Genomic DNA, 18,306 nt, shown 5'->3' on the forward strand with positions numbered 1-18,306 from the left:
GGGCATGGTTTATGTTCTCTTTATCCCTGTATCCTTGCCTGGCACAAAGTGGGCAAGACAATCTATTGAATAAATAATTTGGTGACCACCTCCAGTTCAATCACCTCATTTTATAAAGTCTAACTTAAATAACTTACACAGCAGAGTTAATACTAAAGTGTTTCTTCCAATAAACTGGTGGCTTTCACTTAAAAAAAATTTTTTTTAACGTTTATTTCTGAGAGAGAGCTAGAGACAGAGTGTAAGCAGACAAAGGGCAGAGAGAGGGAGACACAGAATACGAAACAGGCTCCAGGCTCTGAGCGGTCAGCACAGAGCCCGATGCGGGCTCAAACTCACGAACCACAAGATCGTGACCTGAGCTGAAGTCAGACACTTAACTGACTGAGCCATCCAGGCGCCCCTAAACTGGTAGCTTTCAAATTAACTTTTTAACAGTAGACTTTTCCCCTCAAACAAATACCTCAAATATATAATGGCATCCATAACTGATCATGTTAGTACCAAATTTTGGAATTCTGATTAGACAATCTTTTATTATTGGTTCACAGACAAAGGCAAATCCAAATCATTACATCCTGATAATTCCATAGCACTTTTCTCAGTGGTTGATAGTATACTTAAAGTAGCATACCATTCATGCCTTTAATTGCCATTTCAGGATAATTACATTTTCCTGAGCTTAGTCTCACTACATTTTCAACTGTCTATGGGAGGGGCTTCTAAAGATTGGCTGCACACTGGATTCACCTGTGGAACTTTAAAAAATTGTGATGTCCAAGTCCCAGAGATTCTGGTTTAATTGGTCTGGTGTGTGAGACATCTGGATTTTTATAAACTCTCTAGGGACCTTAATGCATAGCAGTCAAGGTTGAGAACCACTGGATTATGGTATTCACTTATGAAACAAAACTACACAAACTATCAAATAGCTGCCCATGTCTTATTCTAGGGACCAACGGAATTTAAAGCATTATAAAAATCTAAAATGTTTATTTTTGTAATCCTCATCTACATTCCATAGAGGCATTATTCATATCTAATTTTCCCATAAACTTTTGCCAAACTTATAAATACAAAATTAATCTCATCATAAAAAAAACAACAAAGCTAAACAACAAAATTTTGAGGGCTTATGGAAATTTTCCTGTGATATACAATTTTTCTATTTTATACAGCTCTGAAACAGTTTGGTACCTCAGCTGGTGCTCCTCTTTATAATAAATTCTCTGTATATAGAGATTTTTGTTGTAGAGGTATTTAGTCTATACGATATTGTTTTTAACAGTATAAAAATTAAGTACTTCATATTCCTTCATGGTTAGCTTAACATTAACCCTGTAAGACTTGTATTTTAATGCATTTTTACAAAATCTCATTATAGAAAAGTAACAGTAAGGAAATTTAACTTCATAAGAAAATAAGCTAGGCAGAAATGAAGTTTAATATTATGAGTACAAAACCTAAGGAGATCCCCCCAAATTAATTTATAGACTTAAACACTCCCTTTCAAAATCTCAGCTGACTTTTTTACAGAAAATGACAAGGTGATGCTAAAATTCATATGGAAATCCAAGAGACCTAGGACTGCCAAGTAACCTTGAAAGAGAAGAACAAAACTGAAGGACAAAACTGAAGGACTTACACATCCCAATTTCAAAACTTAATATAAAACTACTGTAATCAACAGTGTTATGGTGCATAAGGAAAGACATCTGGATCAATGGAATAGAAGTTGAGTGTCCAGAAATAAACCCTTTTTGTTAATGGTCAATTGAAGTCTGTAAGGGTACCAAGGCAATTCAATGGAGAAAGAACTGTAAATGATGCTGGGAGAACTGGATAACTACTTGCAAAATAATGAAGTCAATCCCCTATGTCATACTTACCATATGTTAATTACCATATTAATTCAAAGTGGATTACAGACCTAGATGTAAGACCTAAAACTCTAACAATCATAGAAACAGTGATAAGAAGGGTACCTGGGTGGCTCAGTCAGTTAAGCATGTGACTCTTGATTTCAGCTCAGATCATGATCTCAGAGTCATGAGATCGAGTCCCGTGTTGGGCTCTGCACTGAGCATCATGCTTGCTTAAGATTCTCTCCCTCCCTCCCGCCCCCTCCCCCACTTGTGTGGGTTCATTCTCTCTCTCTCCCTCTCTCTTTCCAAAAAAAAAAAAAAAAAAGCAGTAAGACTAAATCTCCATGACCTCGAGTTAGGCAAAGGATTTTTAGATATGGTAGTATAAGCACCAGAGAAATTAAGTAGATAAGTGGTTTCCTAGGGCTGGGAATAGAGTGAGGAATGAAGACTGACTACTCATGGATACATACATGGTTTCTTTTTGGGTGATGAAAATGTCCTAACCTGAAGACTGTGGTGATAGTTGCACAACTCTGCAAATACACCAGAAGTCATTAAACTGTATACTCCAAATGGGAAATTTTATGATGCATACTTAATAAAGACATTCAAAAAATGTATTAAATATAGGTTTTCTGTCTGCCTGAGTAAACTTATATTCACCCCCTAAAACGTAAAGGAAAAAAGATAATTTTCTGAGACGTACTGAGTCATACAGCAGGTTTGTACTTCTTAATCAAAATCAGCTGTTTTCTGAGAAATACATTAGCACACTGCTTCGATCCCATAAAACAGGAAATGCCTTTCTTAACATGTGTCCTAATTTAGTCTTTCATCAGTTAGACTTAAGTTAAAAATCTTAATGACCATGAGATGCTGACAAATATAATAGATCTTTATAATGGTTAGTTTGGTTTGCGCCCCAAAATCGTGCAAGATGAGTGAAATGATAGGTATTTTGTATGGTGGTGTTTTTTGCAGAGTAAGGAAATGCACAACAAATTTGATACTGCTTTTAAAAAAAATTTTAAACTTATTAGTATTCTACTTTATTATGGTTATCTTGATTCCTTTGTGTTTTTTCAAATCATGGATTATTTCTTTAAAGAATTCTCCATCTCATTCTGATAAAATGATTTAATATATATAAAGGAACTGGTATATAATAAACATAATAGACACGTTAATTCTTTTTTAATTTTTTTTAATGTTTATTTATTTTTGAGAGAGAGATAGAGCATGAGTGGGGGAGGAGCAAAGAGAGGGAAACACAGAATCTGAAGCAGGCTCCAGATTCTGAGCTGCCAGCACAGAGCCCGATGTGGGGCTCGAACCCACGAACCGTGAGACCATGACCTGAGCTGAAGTCGGACGCTCAACCAACTGAGGCACCCAGGCGCCCCAACACATTAATTCTTTATTCTTATTTCCCCTGGAATTTCTTGCATGTGTGTGCATGTATGTGTGTGTGCATGTGTGTGTGTGTGTGTGTGTGTGTGTGTGTGTGAGAGAGAGAGAGAGAGAGACAGAGACAGAGAGACAGAGAGAGATAGAGACAGTTTTCCAAGACAAACTAACAACCCAATAAGATTAAAAAACATAAAGCTCCAAGTATCTTTATCAGTGGTTCTTAAACTTCAGGGAATGGAAACTGGTTATGCATGGTATTTCTGAGAAAGTTCCCTAAGCGATTCTGATAATTACTTATTTAAATTGATAACCACTAATCTGGATGATTATAGTTCTGAAAAGATTAGTATGAGTTACCCTGGACTAATCTAATTGTTTTTCCTCTCCTTGAAATATGGTCAAAAAAGCCCTAACTTATAACTCTATCTAAGTGACTTTAATTTCTTTATTTAACGTAACAAAGTCTAAAACTGCAATTTTTAAAAAACTGAAATGACAATTCTTTATACTGAGGCAAAATAAGACAATAAACAATGACTAGGTCAGAAAACATCTCTCAGACAAGTATGAAATGACATGCCCCCCCAACCCCCAAATGAAACAAAACAAACAAAAACAGAGCTATGACTCTTGGTTGCTAATGTTAGAACAGTTCAGTAATGTTTATGTAACTACAAATGACAGCTAAGGAAATAGAAGAAACCAAGATAAGAATTCATGTAATAGTGATTTAAATGCATGGCACTTACCCAAACTCATGTTTGTGCCAAGAGGGAAAAAAAAAAAAGGGACGATCTTGCCAAGACCCTTGTTTTTGTCACCCATCAGTAAGAGATACTGTTAACCATGTTAACAATTTTATTGCCGGGACCTTTCTTCACTAGTCCTCATCTCTTCTCTTTTGCTGTGATAGCAAGTTACAGCTACCACAAATGTAAAGAAATTATCTTAGTCATAGCTCCCAGCCTTGCTGAGTATATATAAGGTATAATAAAAAGAAACAGAGATGGCTCCTATTTATTTCATTTCTACAGAGGTGAAAGGCCCCTAGCTAGCTAATTTTAGTGTTTGTTTAAAAGCTACCAGTTCCAGAACAGATTCCAGGCAATTAGGCCACCTTTTGATCAGATGCACATAAACTTCAAATCAACCAAACTCAAGAATGAAGGGCAGATCCTGGAAAGGCATTTTTAGTTTCACCCAAAGACACATGAACTTACTCAATACTGCAATAAATGCTCATTTATTCAACAAATGTTTAGTGAGTTTGTATACACTAGATAATGAGCTAGAAAGACACTGTATGGAAAGTAAGAGATCTTTATTTTGGGGAGATAGAATTCTAGAGACTTCCATCTGTGGCCAAAATGAAATAATAAAGACAGGATTTACCCACATGCCTGAAACCCCAAAATGGACAAGATATGTGAAAGAAGTTTTCAAGATACTAATAATCATCACACAACCAAGGGAAGCGATCCCAGAGAGATAAGAAACAAAGGAAGCCCTGTGACTGCTCAGCTTCCTGCCTGGAGAAAGTGTCTAGCTGCAGCACAGGGAGCGGGAACCCAGGCAGGGCTGGGAGAACGTTCTGAACCGAGGAGACAGAGCTGAGGTCCAGAAAGACCAAAGTGGCTGTGCATGTGCAAGAAAGAATCCCAGAGAGGAGAGAGTTGCACAGAACTGGAGCTCTGGAGCTCTGCAGAGGGCTGCCTTTTCATACCCAGCAGAGCAGTACTCAGCACATGTGTGTGATGGAACTACTTGGGGCCAAGGAAAAAACACCTGAAAAAAGTACAGATAATAGTGCCTGTTCTCATGCAGGGCTGAGAGTAAGACGTGTTCCCAGCAACCAGACTATAAAACCTCATCATTCATAGAGCATTGGGTAAGCAGCTCAGAAGTTCCTTCAGTGGAGAAAAATTTAGCCCTAGACTGAATGAATACTGCTCCAGTCTCATCCAACAAATCTTAAAAACAAGTCCCTAAAAATCAAACTGTTTCCAAGTGACTTAATCATGTCCCAGAAAGAAATTCAAGAATATTTACAGGGAAACCAAAATATCCAGCACCCGACAAGTTAAAATTCATAATGTCTAAATCCAATTAAAAAAATAACCAGAATGTAAGAAGCAGGAAAATTCCATCCATAAGCTAGGAAAAATAATCCAATATAACTGACTTATTAATGACAGATGTAAAATTAGCAAGTAAGGATATTAAAACTGTTATTATAATTATATTCCATATATTCAAAAAGTTAAGCAGAGACATGGAAGATATGGGGGGGAAAGGAGGAAAAAGGGAACAAAGAACTGATGAGACAACAGAAAAGATATTCCATACTAGCACTAACGAAAAGAAAGTAAGATTGGCTATATTAATATAAGACAATGTAGATTTCAGAGTAAAGAATACTTTACCAGGGGTAAAAGAATACCAGAGTAAAGAATACTTTACCAGGGGTAAGGAAGATCACGTCATAGTGACAAAATGGTCATTTCATCAGGAGGACTTACCAATCCCTAAATGAACAAAAACTAGTAACAGAGCTGCATAGTATATGATTCTGGAACAATTAATTACAGTATTCTATATAGTATGTAAATTATACACTAAATGTTGGAGGGAAAGGAATATGCATTCCCTGGGTATGGTTACCCAGAGGAAAGTTTCCATAAAACGAGGTCTTAATATGAGCGACGAACGATCCATCTGGCTAACTCCTGACCCCAAAGGAATAATGAGTAAATCATTCAAAAAGACAGAGTGCTTGGTCTGAAAAGGAGACACCAGTCTGTGTTACTAAACTTAAGCAGCCCATTTCAAATACCAGCTTCATTGGTGGGGAAGAGAACTTTATACAGTGTCGGTGATGACCACTTTATATATGTGCATATAAGGGAAGTTTAGATTTATAAGACATGCATACAAAAGTAAGAGCCCATCTTTATCTTCAAATTAGTGGCAACGAATTACCCACTGGCAGTTACGTAAGCCTGTTGATTCAGGCAGGTTATAATCATGATCTTTTTGGTTTATAAAGGGATGAGGTCTGCCTTTTCTCCAAAGAAATCATGTATGCAGCAAGGTGAGGGAAGCCTCTTTTAGTGTAAGAGTAACTACAATAAGTTTCCCGGAAAGCTGATATAATTATGAATAAAGAACTTGGAAAGCGTATGAGAAGTTTTTAGTTTAAAACAATAAGGTTAAATTCACCTTTAGTAACAAGCAGGGAAAGGTAGGGCCCGGTGGGATTTGTGACACTAAAACCCAAGGGCATTCCTTTCTCAGGGAGGGGAAGGAAAAACAACAAAAAGCGTAGATGGCTCTTCCCTAAGAGCCAACAGGGAGAACAGGAGGCTCTGTGAGGAATGGAGGAGCCCCATCTGGGTGAGTCAGTGGCTCAAAGGGAATTCTCCGGTGCACCTGAATGTAGTATACAAGGTGCAGCATGGCTCTGGTTCATCTGTAAAATAAGGGACACTTGGGGGACAAAACTCAAGCTAGGTAAGGGTGAAGGGTGATACTAGAAATGCAGAGGAAGACTCCTGGCAAAGAAAAGCAAAATGAGAGTCGGTAAGAAATATTAAAGAGTAGGGCAAATTAGTTCTCCAGGAGCCAAATTCATGGCGAAGATCTATGCCTTATCTATCCTGGAGACAGAATATTCAAGATACGTAAAAATATAATGGGAAATGCTAATCAGCTATATAGCCAGCACTCTGCATTTTCACTGTTCTCAGGAATGAGAAAGAATAGGATGAACACTCTCCTTCACCCTTGTCTTGGTCTCTACCACAGTTACGTGTTTTGTAGAATTTCAAGGAAAAAGAGGTAAAAAGCTTCCAAACATTTTAATATTATGTTTTTAAGTAAAAGGAATGAATATTGGAATGTTGTTTAAATTTTCTTAGGTGCTTAGTTTCTCAACATTTTGAACACAGTAGACTCGTAAGAAAGGCATTTTCTTTAATACTTGCCAAGATTACTTGTTACCGTATCATACCTAGCACGAGCTTATTAGATTTAGATGAATTTAACAGATGCATATATGCATACTGTGAATTCTACTGTAATGATGCACTTAAAAACAATCCTTAATACATCTTTTGTCAGCTATCCCTTACTAGCTGCTTAATACCTTCGTTTTGCTATTAATAAAACTACACTATTGGGGCGCCGGGTGGCTCAGTCGGTAAGCATCGGACTTCAGCTCAGGTCATGATCTCACGGTTCCTGAGTTTGAGCCTCGCATCGGGCTCTGTGCTGACAGCTCAGAGCCTGGAGCCTGCTTCAGATTCTGTGTCTCCCTCTCTCTCTGCTCCTCCCCCACTCACACTCTCTCTCTCAAAAATAAACAAACATTAAAAAAAAAAAAAAACTACACTATTAAAAGCAGAACATTTACTAGTGTAGGACACAAAATGTTCCCCAAAATGCATCCAGGATTAATTTCTTCTTCTCAGACGTTGGCATACACTTTCAATTTGTAAAATGTACAATTTTAAACATTTCCCAGATCACAAAATAAAATTACTCATTTATCTATATATAACCACTCTCAAGAATCCTTTTTAGTCTGTGATGTCTTTTTAAAACATTTTGAGGGGTGCCTGGGTGGCTCAGTTGGTTAAGTCTCAGACTCTTGATTTTGGCTCGGGTCATTATCTCACAGTTTGTGAATTCAAGCCCTGCAGTGAGCTCTGCACTGACAGTATGGAGCCTGCTTGGGATTATCCCTCTCTCCCTCTCTCTCTGCCCCTATCCCACCTGTGCTTGCTCTCTCTCTCAAAACACACACACACACACACACACACACAAAACACAAAACAAAAACAAACAAAAACCAAAAAACAAACCATTTTGAGATGATCTAGAAAAACAAAATTTGGCATGAGTATACAGTTTCTGTCCAAAGAAAAAATCCTGAAATGTCCAATTTTCAGTTTTACGTTGATTCCCTTTGGTCACACCAATTCTGTGTAATTTTACCTCCACAAAGAGGGCGTGTCTTTCAGTGAACAAGTATAATTAATCATTTAATTAGTCTCAGAATAGGAGAAGCAGTCAACTTTAATGATTGGATAATCCTTTTAGTGGTTCCCAATTTTTTGCTTAAAAAAATGAGTGGTCATCTTTTTCAATCTTTGACAATAATTACAATGTGAGATCACTGTGTGATTTTGGCACATAACTTGGAACTAATGGACATTGCTATAACATGCACTGGCAAAGACAGCTAATACTGTCATTGGGCACTGAATTCTGCAACATAGCATCTCAGTGTAAAAAAAATTTTTTTTTTAAGTTTAGAGATTAATGGCAGATTTTACATGTTCTAACTAGTCCAAGTACACAAAAAAGTAAAATGCTTGCCTTAACAGGTTTGCAAACTTTTTTAAAATAAAGAACCAGGAGAACCTCTACTGCCTAAAAGCATCCTCAATCTGAAAATCTATCTCCTATGAAATAAGCTATTAAGAAATTTGGGACTCAATCTAGGTATTTAGGATAAAAAGTCATAGGAGAGGCATCTTAAAAATCTTAAAAAAACATACACCTTAAAAAGAAAGAAAAGCTTTGGGATGTTCAGAGCTAAGAAGGCGATTCACATTTAGCTCAGTTGGAAGGTATGCTAATAAGATGTAGATGAATTATTCTCAGGATCTTCTAGAATGTGATCAAGATCTTGAGGATGAGACCCAAAGAAAGGAAGGCATATTAGTGACTAAGGATAACTAAAGCTAACTGATTTAAGGATGAGAGCCTAGGGTAGATTAGAGAACATGAGCTGGCTTTTAGCTCTACAGTATTTCAAAGTAGAGCTCTACAACGAAAGTCTCCCAGTTGTTGAAGACTAATTTGTGCTTCTCCAGGTCTACGACACTGTAACATGGCTTCTAAGACTTGACCCACCCAGTCTAGGGTGGTAGTATTTGCTTCCATCACATGGATTCCTGAAATTCAAACCTCATTTCTGTGGTTCTGGACCACTTCTCCATGACAGAAATTAAAGTCCCTTGTTTGGTAATAACATCACACTTACGATCCTTTAAAATGACTACACCACCACAGAGGCACCTGGGTGGCTCAGCTGGTTAAGCATCCAACTCTTGATTTCAGCTCAGTTTATGATCTCACTGTTATGAGTTGCAGTCCCACATTGGGCTCCATGCTAACAACATGGTGCCCGCTTAGGATTCATATTCTTTCTCTCTCTCTCTCTGCCCCTCCCCCCACTCACAGTCTTAAAAAAAAATAAAATAAAATGACTACACCATAAAGGATTTTTATGGTGATTTCACTATACCCATTAACAAATCTGGTCCACACAAAAACTGCATGAATGAGGCAAAGCAGATATTCAGCCTGTATGATGCCTTTTACATAAATTTCAAAACAGGCATAACTAATTTATTGTATTAGAAGCTAGGATGGTTGGGGCACCTGGGTGGCTCAGTCGGTTAAGTGTCCGACTCTTGATTTCAGCTCAGGTCATGATCTCACAGTTGTGAGACTGAGTCCTGTGGTGGGCTCCATGCTGAGTATGGAGCCTCCTTTGGATTCTGTCCCTCCCTCTCCCTCCTCCCCCACCTTACTTGCACATGTGCAGAAACAAAGATAGAAAGAAGCTAGGATGGTGGTTACCTCCAAAAACAAAGAGAAAAGTGGGAAGAAGCCGGGTAGCGACTACATGGCAGTGCTCACTATATAATCAACCAAGCTATAACCTTCTGATTTGTGCATTTTCTGTAAGCATGTTACGCTTCAGGAAAAAGTTCATTATTTTTAAAAATGCTAGTCTTAGTCATTGCATCATAGCTGCCCATAAATAGTATTCAACAAAGCTACAAGAAGCAGTAAAAATAGTGAATGTATTATAAAAACTGACTATGAATGCAAAATTACCTGCTTTTTAACTCAACTACTTCTGTTTACTTCATACCCATCCAAAGTGTAATAAATGAGATAAAAATTTTTAGAAGTTAGAAAATGGGGTGCCTGGGTGGCTCTGTTGGGTGAGCATCCGACTTTAGCTCAGGTCATGATCTCACGGTTTGTGAGTTAAAGCCCCACACAGGGCTCTGCACTGTAAGCTTTGGCTGCTCAGTCTCCCTCTCTCTGCCCCTCCTTTGCTCAATCTCTCAAAATAAATAAACATTAAAAAAATAATAATAAAATCTTAAAAAATATATACAATTTTAGGGGCACCTGGGTGGCTCAGTCAGGTAAGCATCCAACTCTTCTTGATTTCTGCTCAGGTCATGATCTCATGGTTTATAAGTTCAAGTCACACATCCGGCTCTGTGCTGACAGCGCAAAGCCTGTTTGGGACAATCTCTCTCTCTCTCAAAATAAAATAAATAAACTTAAAAAAATAAAATAGGGGCACCTAGGTGGCTCAGTCAGTTAAGCATCCGCCTCAGTTCAGGTCATGATCTCGCAGTCTGTGGCTGGAGCCTGTGTCTGGCTCTGTGCTGACACCTCAGAGCCTGGAGCCTGCTTCGGATTCTGGGTGTGTGTCTCTCTCTCTAACCCTCCCCCACTCATGCTCTGTCTCTCTCTCTCTCAAAAGCAAACATAAAAAAAAAAACCAAAAATAAATAAATAAGTTATAAAAAGAAACAAAATTATTATACACTCCAGCTGAAGGAAGATACATCATTTTTTTTTCCTTGCCACCCATATTCCTCGCCTCTAGCATTTCTCCCCTCTGATATTTTCTTGTTTTCCACAATTCTTCTCTACCTTCTTTCCTACTCCCTCTAATCCTCCAAGATCTTTCCCTAGGCAACTGGAGATTATGAAACAAGAGCATACTGGGAAGCTTCCTGGGTCAATTTAGGACAAACACGGCTCTTTCACATCTCTTATTTTCTCTTTTTGTCCTCAAATTCCTTATTTTTTTCTGCCATCTCTCTTCCCATATCTCTCCCTCCATTTCTACCTCCATTTGAGTCCATCTAAAACACACATAACAGTAAAATGTGATCAACCAATGTTTATTCTCATAGACTCATACTCTCCTGTATAAATAGGATTGAAGCTATAAACACTGTGACGTTATAGGTATGGCTGTCTGGATGAAAGCATAACCAGTAGTCTTTTCTGTTATAAACACAAAGGAACTGACATTTTTGTTCATCTCTGTGATTCTCCATACTTTAAAACTATGTATTGGTTTTCAATCCTTTTTCTGGCCCTAAACATTTGAGGACAAGACATTCCCATCTCTAACAGTAGTGTGATGGTTAATGTTATGAGCCAATTTGGCTGGGCATGGTGCCCAGATAATTGGTCAAATATTATCCTGGGTGTTTCTGTGAAGGTGTTTTTGAATGAGACTGACATTTAAATCAGTGGACTTTGAGTAAAGCCATATGTGGTGAGCCTCATCCAATCAGCTGAAGGGCTTAACAGAACAAAGACTGATCGTCTCTGAGCAAGAAGGAATTCTGCTGGCAGACTGCCCTTGGACTTGAACTGCAACTCTTCCCTAGGTCTCTAGGCTGTCGGCCTATCCTGCAGATTTCAAACTTAATAAGCCTCCATAACCACACGTGCCAATACCTTAAAATAAATCTCACCCCCTCCCCAACACAGAGCCTTTTGGTTCTGTTTCTGTTTCTCTAGAGAACTCTAATACAAGCAGCTAAGATAACGATGCTGAACTAGAGATAAAGGGCTGAACTAGATAAACTAGTGAAAGAGCAAATGAGTTGGGGATGACAGATAATTTTAAAAAGGTTTAATGAAGACCTCGTGAATTACCCACTCAAAAATCATTCACTAGCCTTCCTCTGTTACAGAGGCTAGAATGCTAAAATGAATTTTCAAGTTTCCCTTGCCACTAAGGGGTAGCCACGTGACAGAGCTGTGGCCAAATTCCTGAGAAGGGCTTCCTTCCCAAGTAAAAAGCTAAAGCCTAACTAGAAGAAAGCACTATGCTCTAACCTTCTTCCTGTCTGGATTACTAAGGATTCAGGTGTAAAAACAGTGCCTGGAAGAGGTAATCTGCAGATCCTGCAACCGCTGCCACCATTCGCCAGTATTCCACACATGATCTCCTCAACAAGGGTGCAAGCAGACTCTGGCTCTGCAGGCCAACACGCACTGAAAGCTGAGTAGCTTAATCTACTTCATGTTGTGTTATATATAGAACTTTAAAATATATGGCTATACTCAGTCTCCACTGAGGCTACCTAAGGTCAAACTCTGCAATGGGAGGGGCCTGGACTAGAAAACTCTCCTGAAAGTAATGGTTATGAAGCACTGACAATTATAACTATGAATTACTAAGGAAGGCTGTAGGAATTATAACTATGAATTACTAAGAAAACTAGAAAACTCTCCTGAAAGTAATGGTTATGAAGCACTGACAATTATAACTATGAATTACTAAGGAAGGTTGTAGGAATTATAACTATGAATTACTAAGGAAGACTCCTTTAAAAAGAGTCTTTGAAAATATGGCCTGAATTATTTTATGACAGTTCTCCTTAAAGACAGGAGTTAGAACAGAGCACTGCTTTGACATCATTTCCATTCTGAAATATACTAGTGAATTAAAATGTTTACCTCAGCACACTAGAGTGTTATATAAAATCACTGTATAATAAAATCTCAGAAATCATTCAGAAGGAACTTACTGGCCAAGTTGATGAAAAATGCAAATGAAGTGCCAGATTACCTGACAAGTTTCTAAGTCAACAGTGTCAGATGCATCTCTAAAAACATTATTTCTCCAGACCTACCTTACCTATAAAAAGAAAAATCAAATGCTATCGAATAATGACTTCAAAGTTTACCTTTTTTTTCTCCAGTGTAGGGCACATAGTCTTCCCTGTCCTTATGCTCCAATGCCTCCTTCTCCAGGTATGAAAGGAGGTGTTCTCTATCAAATGGCCCTGTGGCGGACTTTGACGTCTGGTTCTTCTGCCGGAACCCTGCAGGCAGAAGGGCATTCTGCCAAAGAGAATGAATCAGCCATTATGACCACCAAGAATGCCAACATTATATGCTTCCACAGATCACCCATTTAAGAAAGACTTATAGACCAGAATGTGATACTGGCATTAAATGTTTCATTTTAGGGCAGCAACGTAAAAGTGTTGTACACAAAGTTTTCTTTATTAGGTAGAATTCACTTCCATTATTAAAATAAGCACATAAACATTTTCTTCAGAAAGTTCTACTAGAAGGAAACACTCCTTACTTTTTAAATGTCCTGCATGGTAATAAAAAATAGTTTTCTTAATGATTAACAACTGCTCAGCATATAAGCATATACAGAAAATAATTCTATTACAAAAGAATTCTAAATGATATATACATCATATTCCTTCATAACGACTTCTATTTCGTGGTAAAGGCTTTTTCATATAAACACATGCATTCCATACAGTAGGATATCAGAACATTAATGTGAAAGGTTAAATGTATGGATAGATGTACATCAGCACTAGGATGTACTGCAGCAACCACCGTCATTGCTACTCACGCACCAAGGCACATGGATGTCCTCCTAACAAGAGCTATATCTCTGGGGTTCCATGTGGGTACAATCTTTTTGAGAGCATGGAGGGACTGAGAGTGGGGAAGGGGTGCAAGGTCATGGATTAAAGTTGTCTCTTGTAGTTCCTACTCTGAATTTTCACTAAGTCCAGGAATAGCAAGTGGCGATTAGACAATGTGAGCTCCATCCTTTTGCTCATCGAAAGGCAAGAGGTGGGGCACCTGGGTAGCTCAGTCAGTTAAGCCTCTGACTTCAGCTCAGGTCATGATCTTGCAGTTTGTGAGTTCGAGCCCCGCTTCGGGCTTTGTGCTGACAGCTCAGAGCCTGAAGACTACTTCAGATTCTGTGTCTCCCTCTCACTCTCTGCCCCCGCCCCCGCTTGTGCTGTCTCAAAAATAAATAAACATTTAAAAAATTCTGATAAAAAAAAAGGGGGGTGCCTACGTGGCTCAGTCAGTTAAGTGTCTGACTTCAACCCAGGTCATGATCATGATCTCTTGGTCTGTGAGTTCCAGCCCCACGTTGGGCTCTGTGCTGACAGCTAAGAGCCTGGAGGAAGCTTCTGTTTCTGTGTCTCCCTCTCTCTCTACCCCTCCCCTGTTCATGCTCTCTCTTGCCCTCAAAAAAAAAATAATAATAATAATAAAAAAGAAGAAAGAAAGGCAAAGAGGTGATACTGCCTTGTCTCACTGTTCCTAGATATTCTTTGCTTTAGAAATGGAAGGCAGCCCAGTAAGTCACACAAAAGGGCCAGCCTTCTTTTGCCAACACCTTCCATAATGCTGAATCTCATGGATGTTATAAGATAATTTTCATTATAAAGGGAGATCTTATATAGATAATAGGGAATATACATTTTATAACTAGAAAATACAGCACTTCAACTGTGGCCATTTGCTGAGATCCATAATAATTTTCATAAAATTCACCTTTGTGGTCTCCTCATGTAATGGTATGCATTATACAGAAAGGTCATCTATAAATATGAAATACAAAGGAGGTCTGTTCCTAACCCTGCACTAAGAATGCGTTTTGTAATGCAAAATTGTCTACAAGAAGATAATAAAGAAACAAGACTTCTACCACCAACTCGGAAATTGAGAACTATGCATGAAGAATCCTACCCATTTTTACTTCCTAAAAAACTCATTTGTCTATTTACTTCTCTCTGTCTCCAACAACATTACTTTGGTCCAAGCTATGATCAAGCTGGCAGGGAATATTATACTAACTTCCCGAATGGTTTCCCTGGATCACATCATCCCTCATTCCCATTCCATTATCTCTTACCTTAGCCTCACCTCACATACCCTCCTCATTCTAGCCACACTAGCCCTAGTTCCTCCCCTGTGCCTGCCACACACTTCGTTCTACCAAAGACCTTCTCTAGAATGCTCTGTCCACCATTTTTTGCTAGTCATTTTTAAGATGCAGCTCCATTCCCCCAAAGAGGCTTTTCTTAACCTCCCATTATATGCTCTTATACTAATATGGTACGATTATTTGATTAATGCCTACCTCCCCCACTCCTACCAATCTGCATCATGAGGGCAAAGACCACATTTGTTTTGCTTACTCTTATAACCTTAAGCCTAGCATAGTACCGGAATCTATTGGTTGCTCCCCAAATATTTACTGAATAAAGATTTGAGAACACTTTTAAAGAAAAATGCTCATTAAGGCAAATTAATCAAAGTTACTTCCCATCACCATCAATAATACCTACTGCTCTTTCATGGGGGTAGTAATGGAGTTGCACTATTCCACCTGCCAGGTCAAAATCATGTGAAACATAGGTTGTTTGGTTTTTTTTTTTTTGTAATTTTTTAATGTTTATTTTTTAGAGAGAGAAAGACAGACAGACAGACAGACAGACAGACAGACAAACAGCACAAGTGGGAGAGGGGCAGAGAGAAAGAGGGAGACAGATTCCGAAGCAGGCTCCAGGCTCTGAGCTGTCTGCACAAAGCCAACGCAGGGCTCGAACTCACAGTGAGATCGTGACCTGAGCCAACCTCTCGGATGCTCAACGAATTGACCCACCCAGGTGCCCCGAAACATAGGTTTTAAATGATACATTAGCTGGAATCCTGGCTCCTTAAATACATTTTTGAACACAAAATAAGTGACAGGTAACTGGCTTTGGAGGCTATAAACTCATCAACCATGCTTTATTAGGAGTATACTTTACTCAAGTTACTAGATCATAATTATTTTATAACAGGTAAAGATCTCATTAAAATGACTGCCACTAAAAAGTATGTTTCTTCCTCACAGTACAATTTTGTTGTAATGATATATACTCCAAGCCTTGGAAATAATTTTAAAAAAAATTAGCTTTTGCCTAGGCTGGCTGGCTGTCTTGTAGAGATAGATGTTTTGAGAAAATGCAGTAGGTTGGCAAATAAATATACTGAATGCAGCATATGGAAAGTAAAACAGCCCTCCAAAATGTAACAAGGAACCATATACAACCTCTATCTGCCCTTCTCTTATCTTCTGAGATTTGTAAGTTACAGCGGCTTTTCTCTGCCAGAAGTGGACACTACTACCCTTGCACTCTTTTCATACCTCATCTTTCACTGGCACTCTTGCCCAAAACTTTACCCACAAGCGGCATGCTGTCAATAAACATCGTTCTTCCAGTCTCAACTAACAGTATCTGAGGTTGGGGGAGTTGCAACTGGGGCTGAGGAACCGGCAAAATACACCCAGAGGTTTGAACTCAAACCTCCCCATAAACGAAGCAGGCCTCATGGTTTTGCACGTAAGAAAATAGAAACCATCAGTTTTCACATGTATAGCATAGTGCAAGTATTAATAGGGTACTCACTGCAGTTTAGCAGAAAGGTCACTAGACTCTGCCAGGGAGCCATCAGGCAGTGAGGGATCTAGTCTCAGTTCTTTCCTTAATTGTAGTAACTGAATCAAGTCACCTAACTTTTGTTTTCTATCTATAAAACACAGGGCAAGTGCTAGATCAATGTTTCTCAACCAAGGTGCTCCCACAGGGGACAAGTGGCAATGTCTGCAAACATTTTTGGTTGTCATGACTAAGGGGAGGAAGCATTAATCATGTTTTCTATTTTCTGTATTTTAAGATGCTTTGCCATCATGGGGGCTGGCTAATTCCTAAGGATAGCAAACAACTTCCTCGGCCCTCCACCCAGCACTGGGCTTTCCAAATGAAAACCAACCAATCCGAAGCCCATATCCCAACCACCTCCTTTATCTCTCACTCAGCAAACCATTATTGCTCCTGCCCTAAATCACCCAGGACCAGGTAACTGGACAACTGGAGACTACTCCTGTGGTCCAGAGACCACTGAAATTACTCAAATTATCCAATCCTAAATTTGCTCAAACTTGCCAATCCTGTCTCACCCATTTCTTCCCTCCGAAACCACAAGAATGGTTCTGGGCCATACTTGCTCCTTGCTGCTTCTGCTTCCTGACAAAACCAGGTGTTTTCTCATGTTCCCTCTTGGGGACTATAAGAAATACACTCTTTTTTCCTCCATGTCTGTAATCTTACCAGAGCTAATTAAAAAAAAAAAAAAAATCCCAGGTACATTTGTAAACAGGGGGATGTGCTATTGGCATGTAGTGAGTAGAGGCCAGGATGCTGAACAACTTAACAATGCACAGGACAGCCCCCATAGCAAAGAATTATCCAGCTTCAAATGTCAGTAGTGTCAAGGTTAAGGAACTCTGGACTAGATGAGCTCTTAGGCTCCTGCCACTTATACAACCACTTGATTGAAACAGGTCTAAATAGGTTGAACTGTTTGTAGAAGAGACTGCTGTGACAGGATCAAAACAGCACTGTTATCCTCGGTTATCCCCAGACTTATGAGTACCACAAACTTTTCCTTGTGATAACAATTACAGTTAAGGGTTTTGATCTACGGTATAGACACATTAATGAAGTGCTGAAGTAATGCTGAAAAAAGGATAATTTTCAATAAAAATTCAAAAACATTCCAGCAGGAAATAAATGTGTTGTAGTAACAAGAATAGTTTTATAAAACAAACTCTATCTCAATTCTTAAAAGACACTAAAAATCAATGTCTCAGCATAAAGGAGCATGTAGTAAAGAGAAGAAACCTAGCAAATGACCCTTACCTTCAGGGTAAGTAGCCATAACCTTAGGGGTCTCCCCTCAAGGACTCCCCGCCCACCCCCCCCCCCCCCCCGTACATACCAGAGAATAACAATTCAGGTGTTAAGGGACTCTACCTTAGCCTTGTGTAATTTATAAGACAAATAACACCCACTTTGCAAGTTTTTTTTTGTTTTTTTTTTAACGTTTATTTATTTTTGAGACAGAGACAGAGCATGAACAGGGGAGGGGCAGAGAGAGGGAGACACAGAATCTGAAGCAGGCTCCAGGCTCTGAGCTGTCAGCACAGAGCCCGATGCGGGGCTCGAACTCACGGACCGTGAGATCATGACCTGAGCCGAAGTCGGACGCTTAACCGACCAAGCCACCCAGGCGCCCCCTGCTT

At 39.0% G+C, this 18,306-nt stretch overlaps 1 protein-coding gene across 3 annotated transcripts in view; it reads right to left on the bottom strand.

Moving 5' to 3' along the window:
- The window catches only part of TMOD3 (tropomodulin 3), an 80,017-nt gene that overhangs the window by 26,199 nt on the left and 35,512 nt on the right, over positions 1–18,306 (bottom strand). For 2 of the 3 annotated variants that reach the window (XM_047075106.1, XM_047075105.1), the window contains exon 3: positions 13,091–13,247. In XM_047075106.1, the coding sequence (XP_046931062.1) occupies positions 13,091–13,247 (157 nt within the window). The remainder of the gene's footprint in view (positions 1–13,090; positions 13,248–18,306) is intronic. The other variant, XM_047075107.1, reaches the window with a different exon arrangement.

The sequence above is a fragment of the Lynx rufus genome, unplaced genomic scaffold (genome assembly GCF_022079265.1).
Source record: "Lynx rufus isolate CCGP_SWC_20201006 ecotype Redwood Valley unplaced genomic scaffold, mLynRuf1.p SCAF_13, whole genome shotgun sequence".
In the NCBI taxonomy this organism is placed as follows: Eukaryota; Metazoa; Chordata; class Mammalia; order Carnivora; family Felidae; genus Lynx; species Lynx rufus.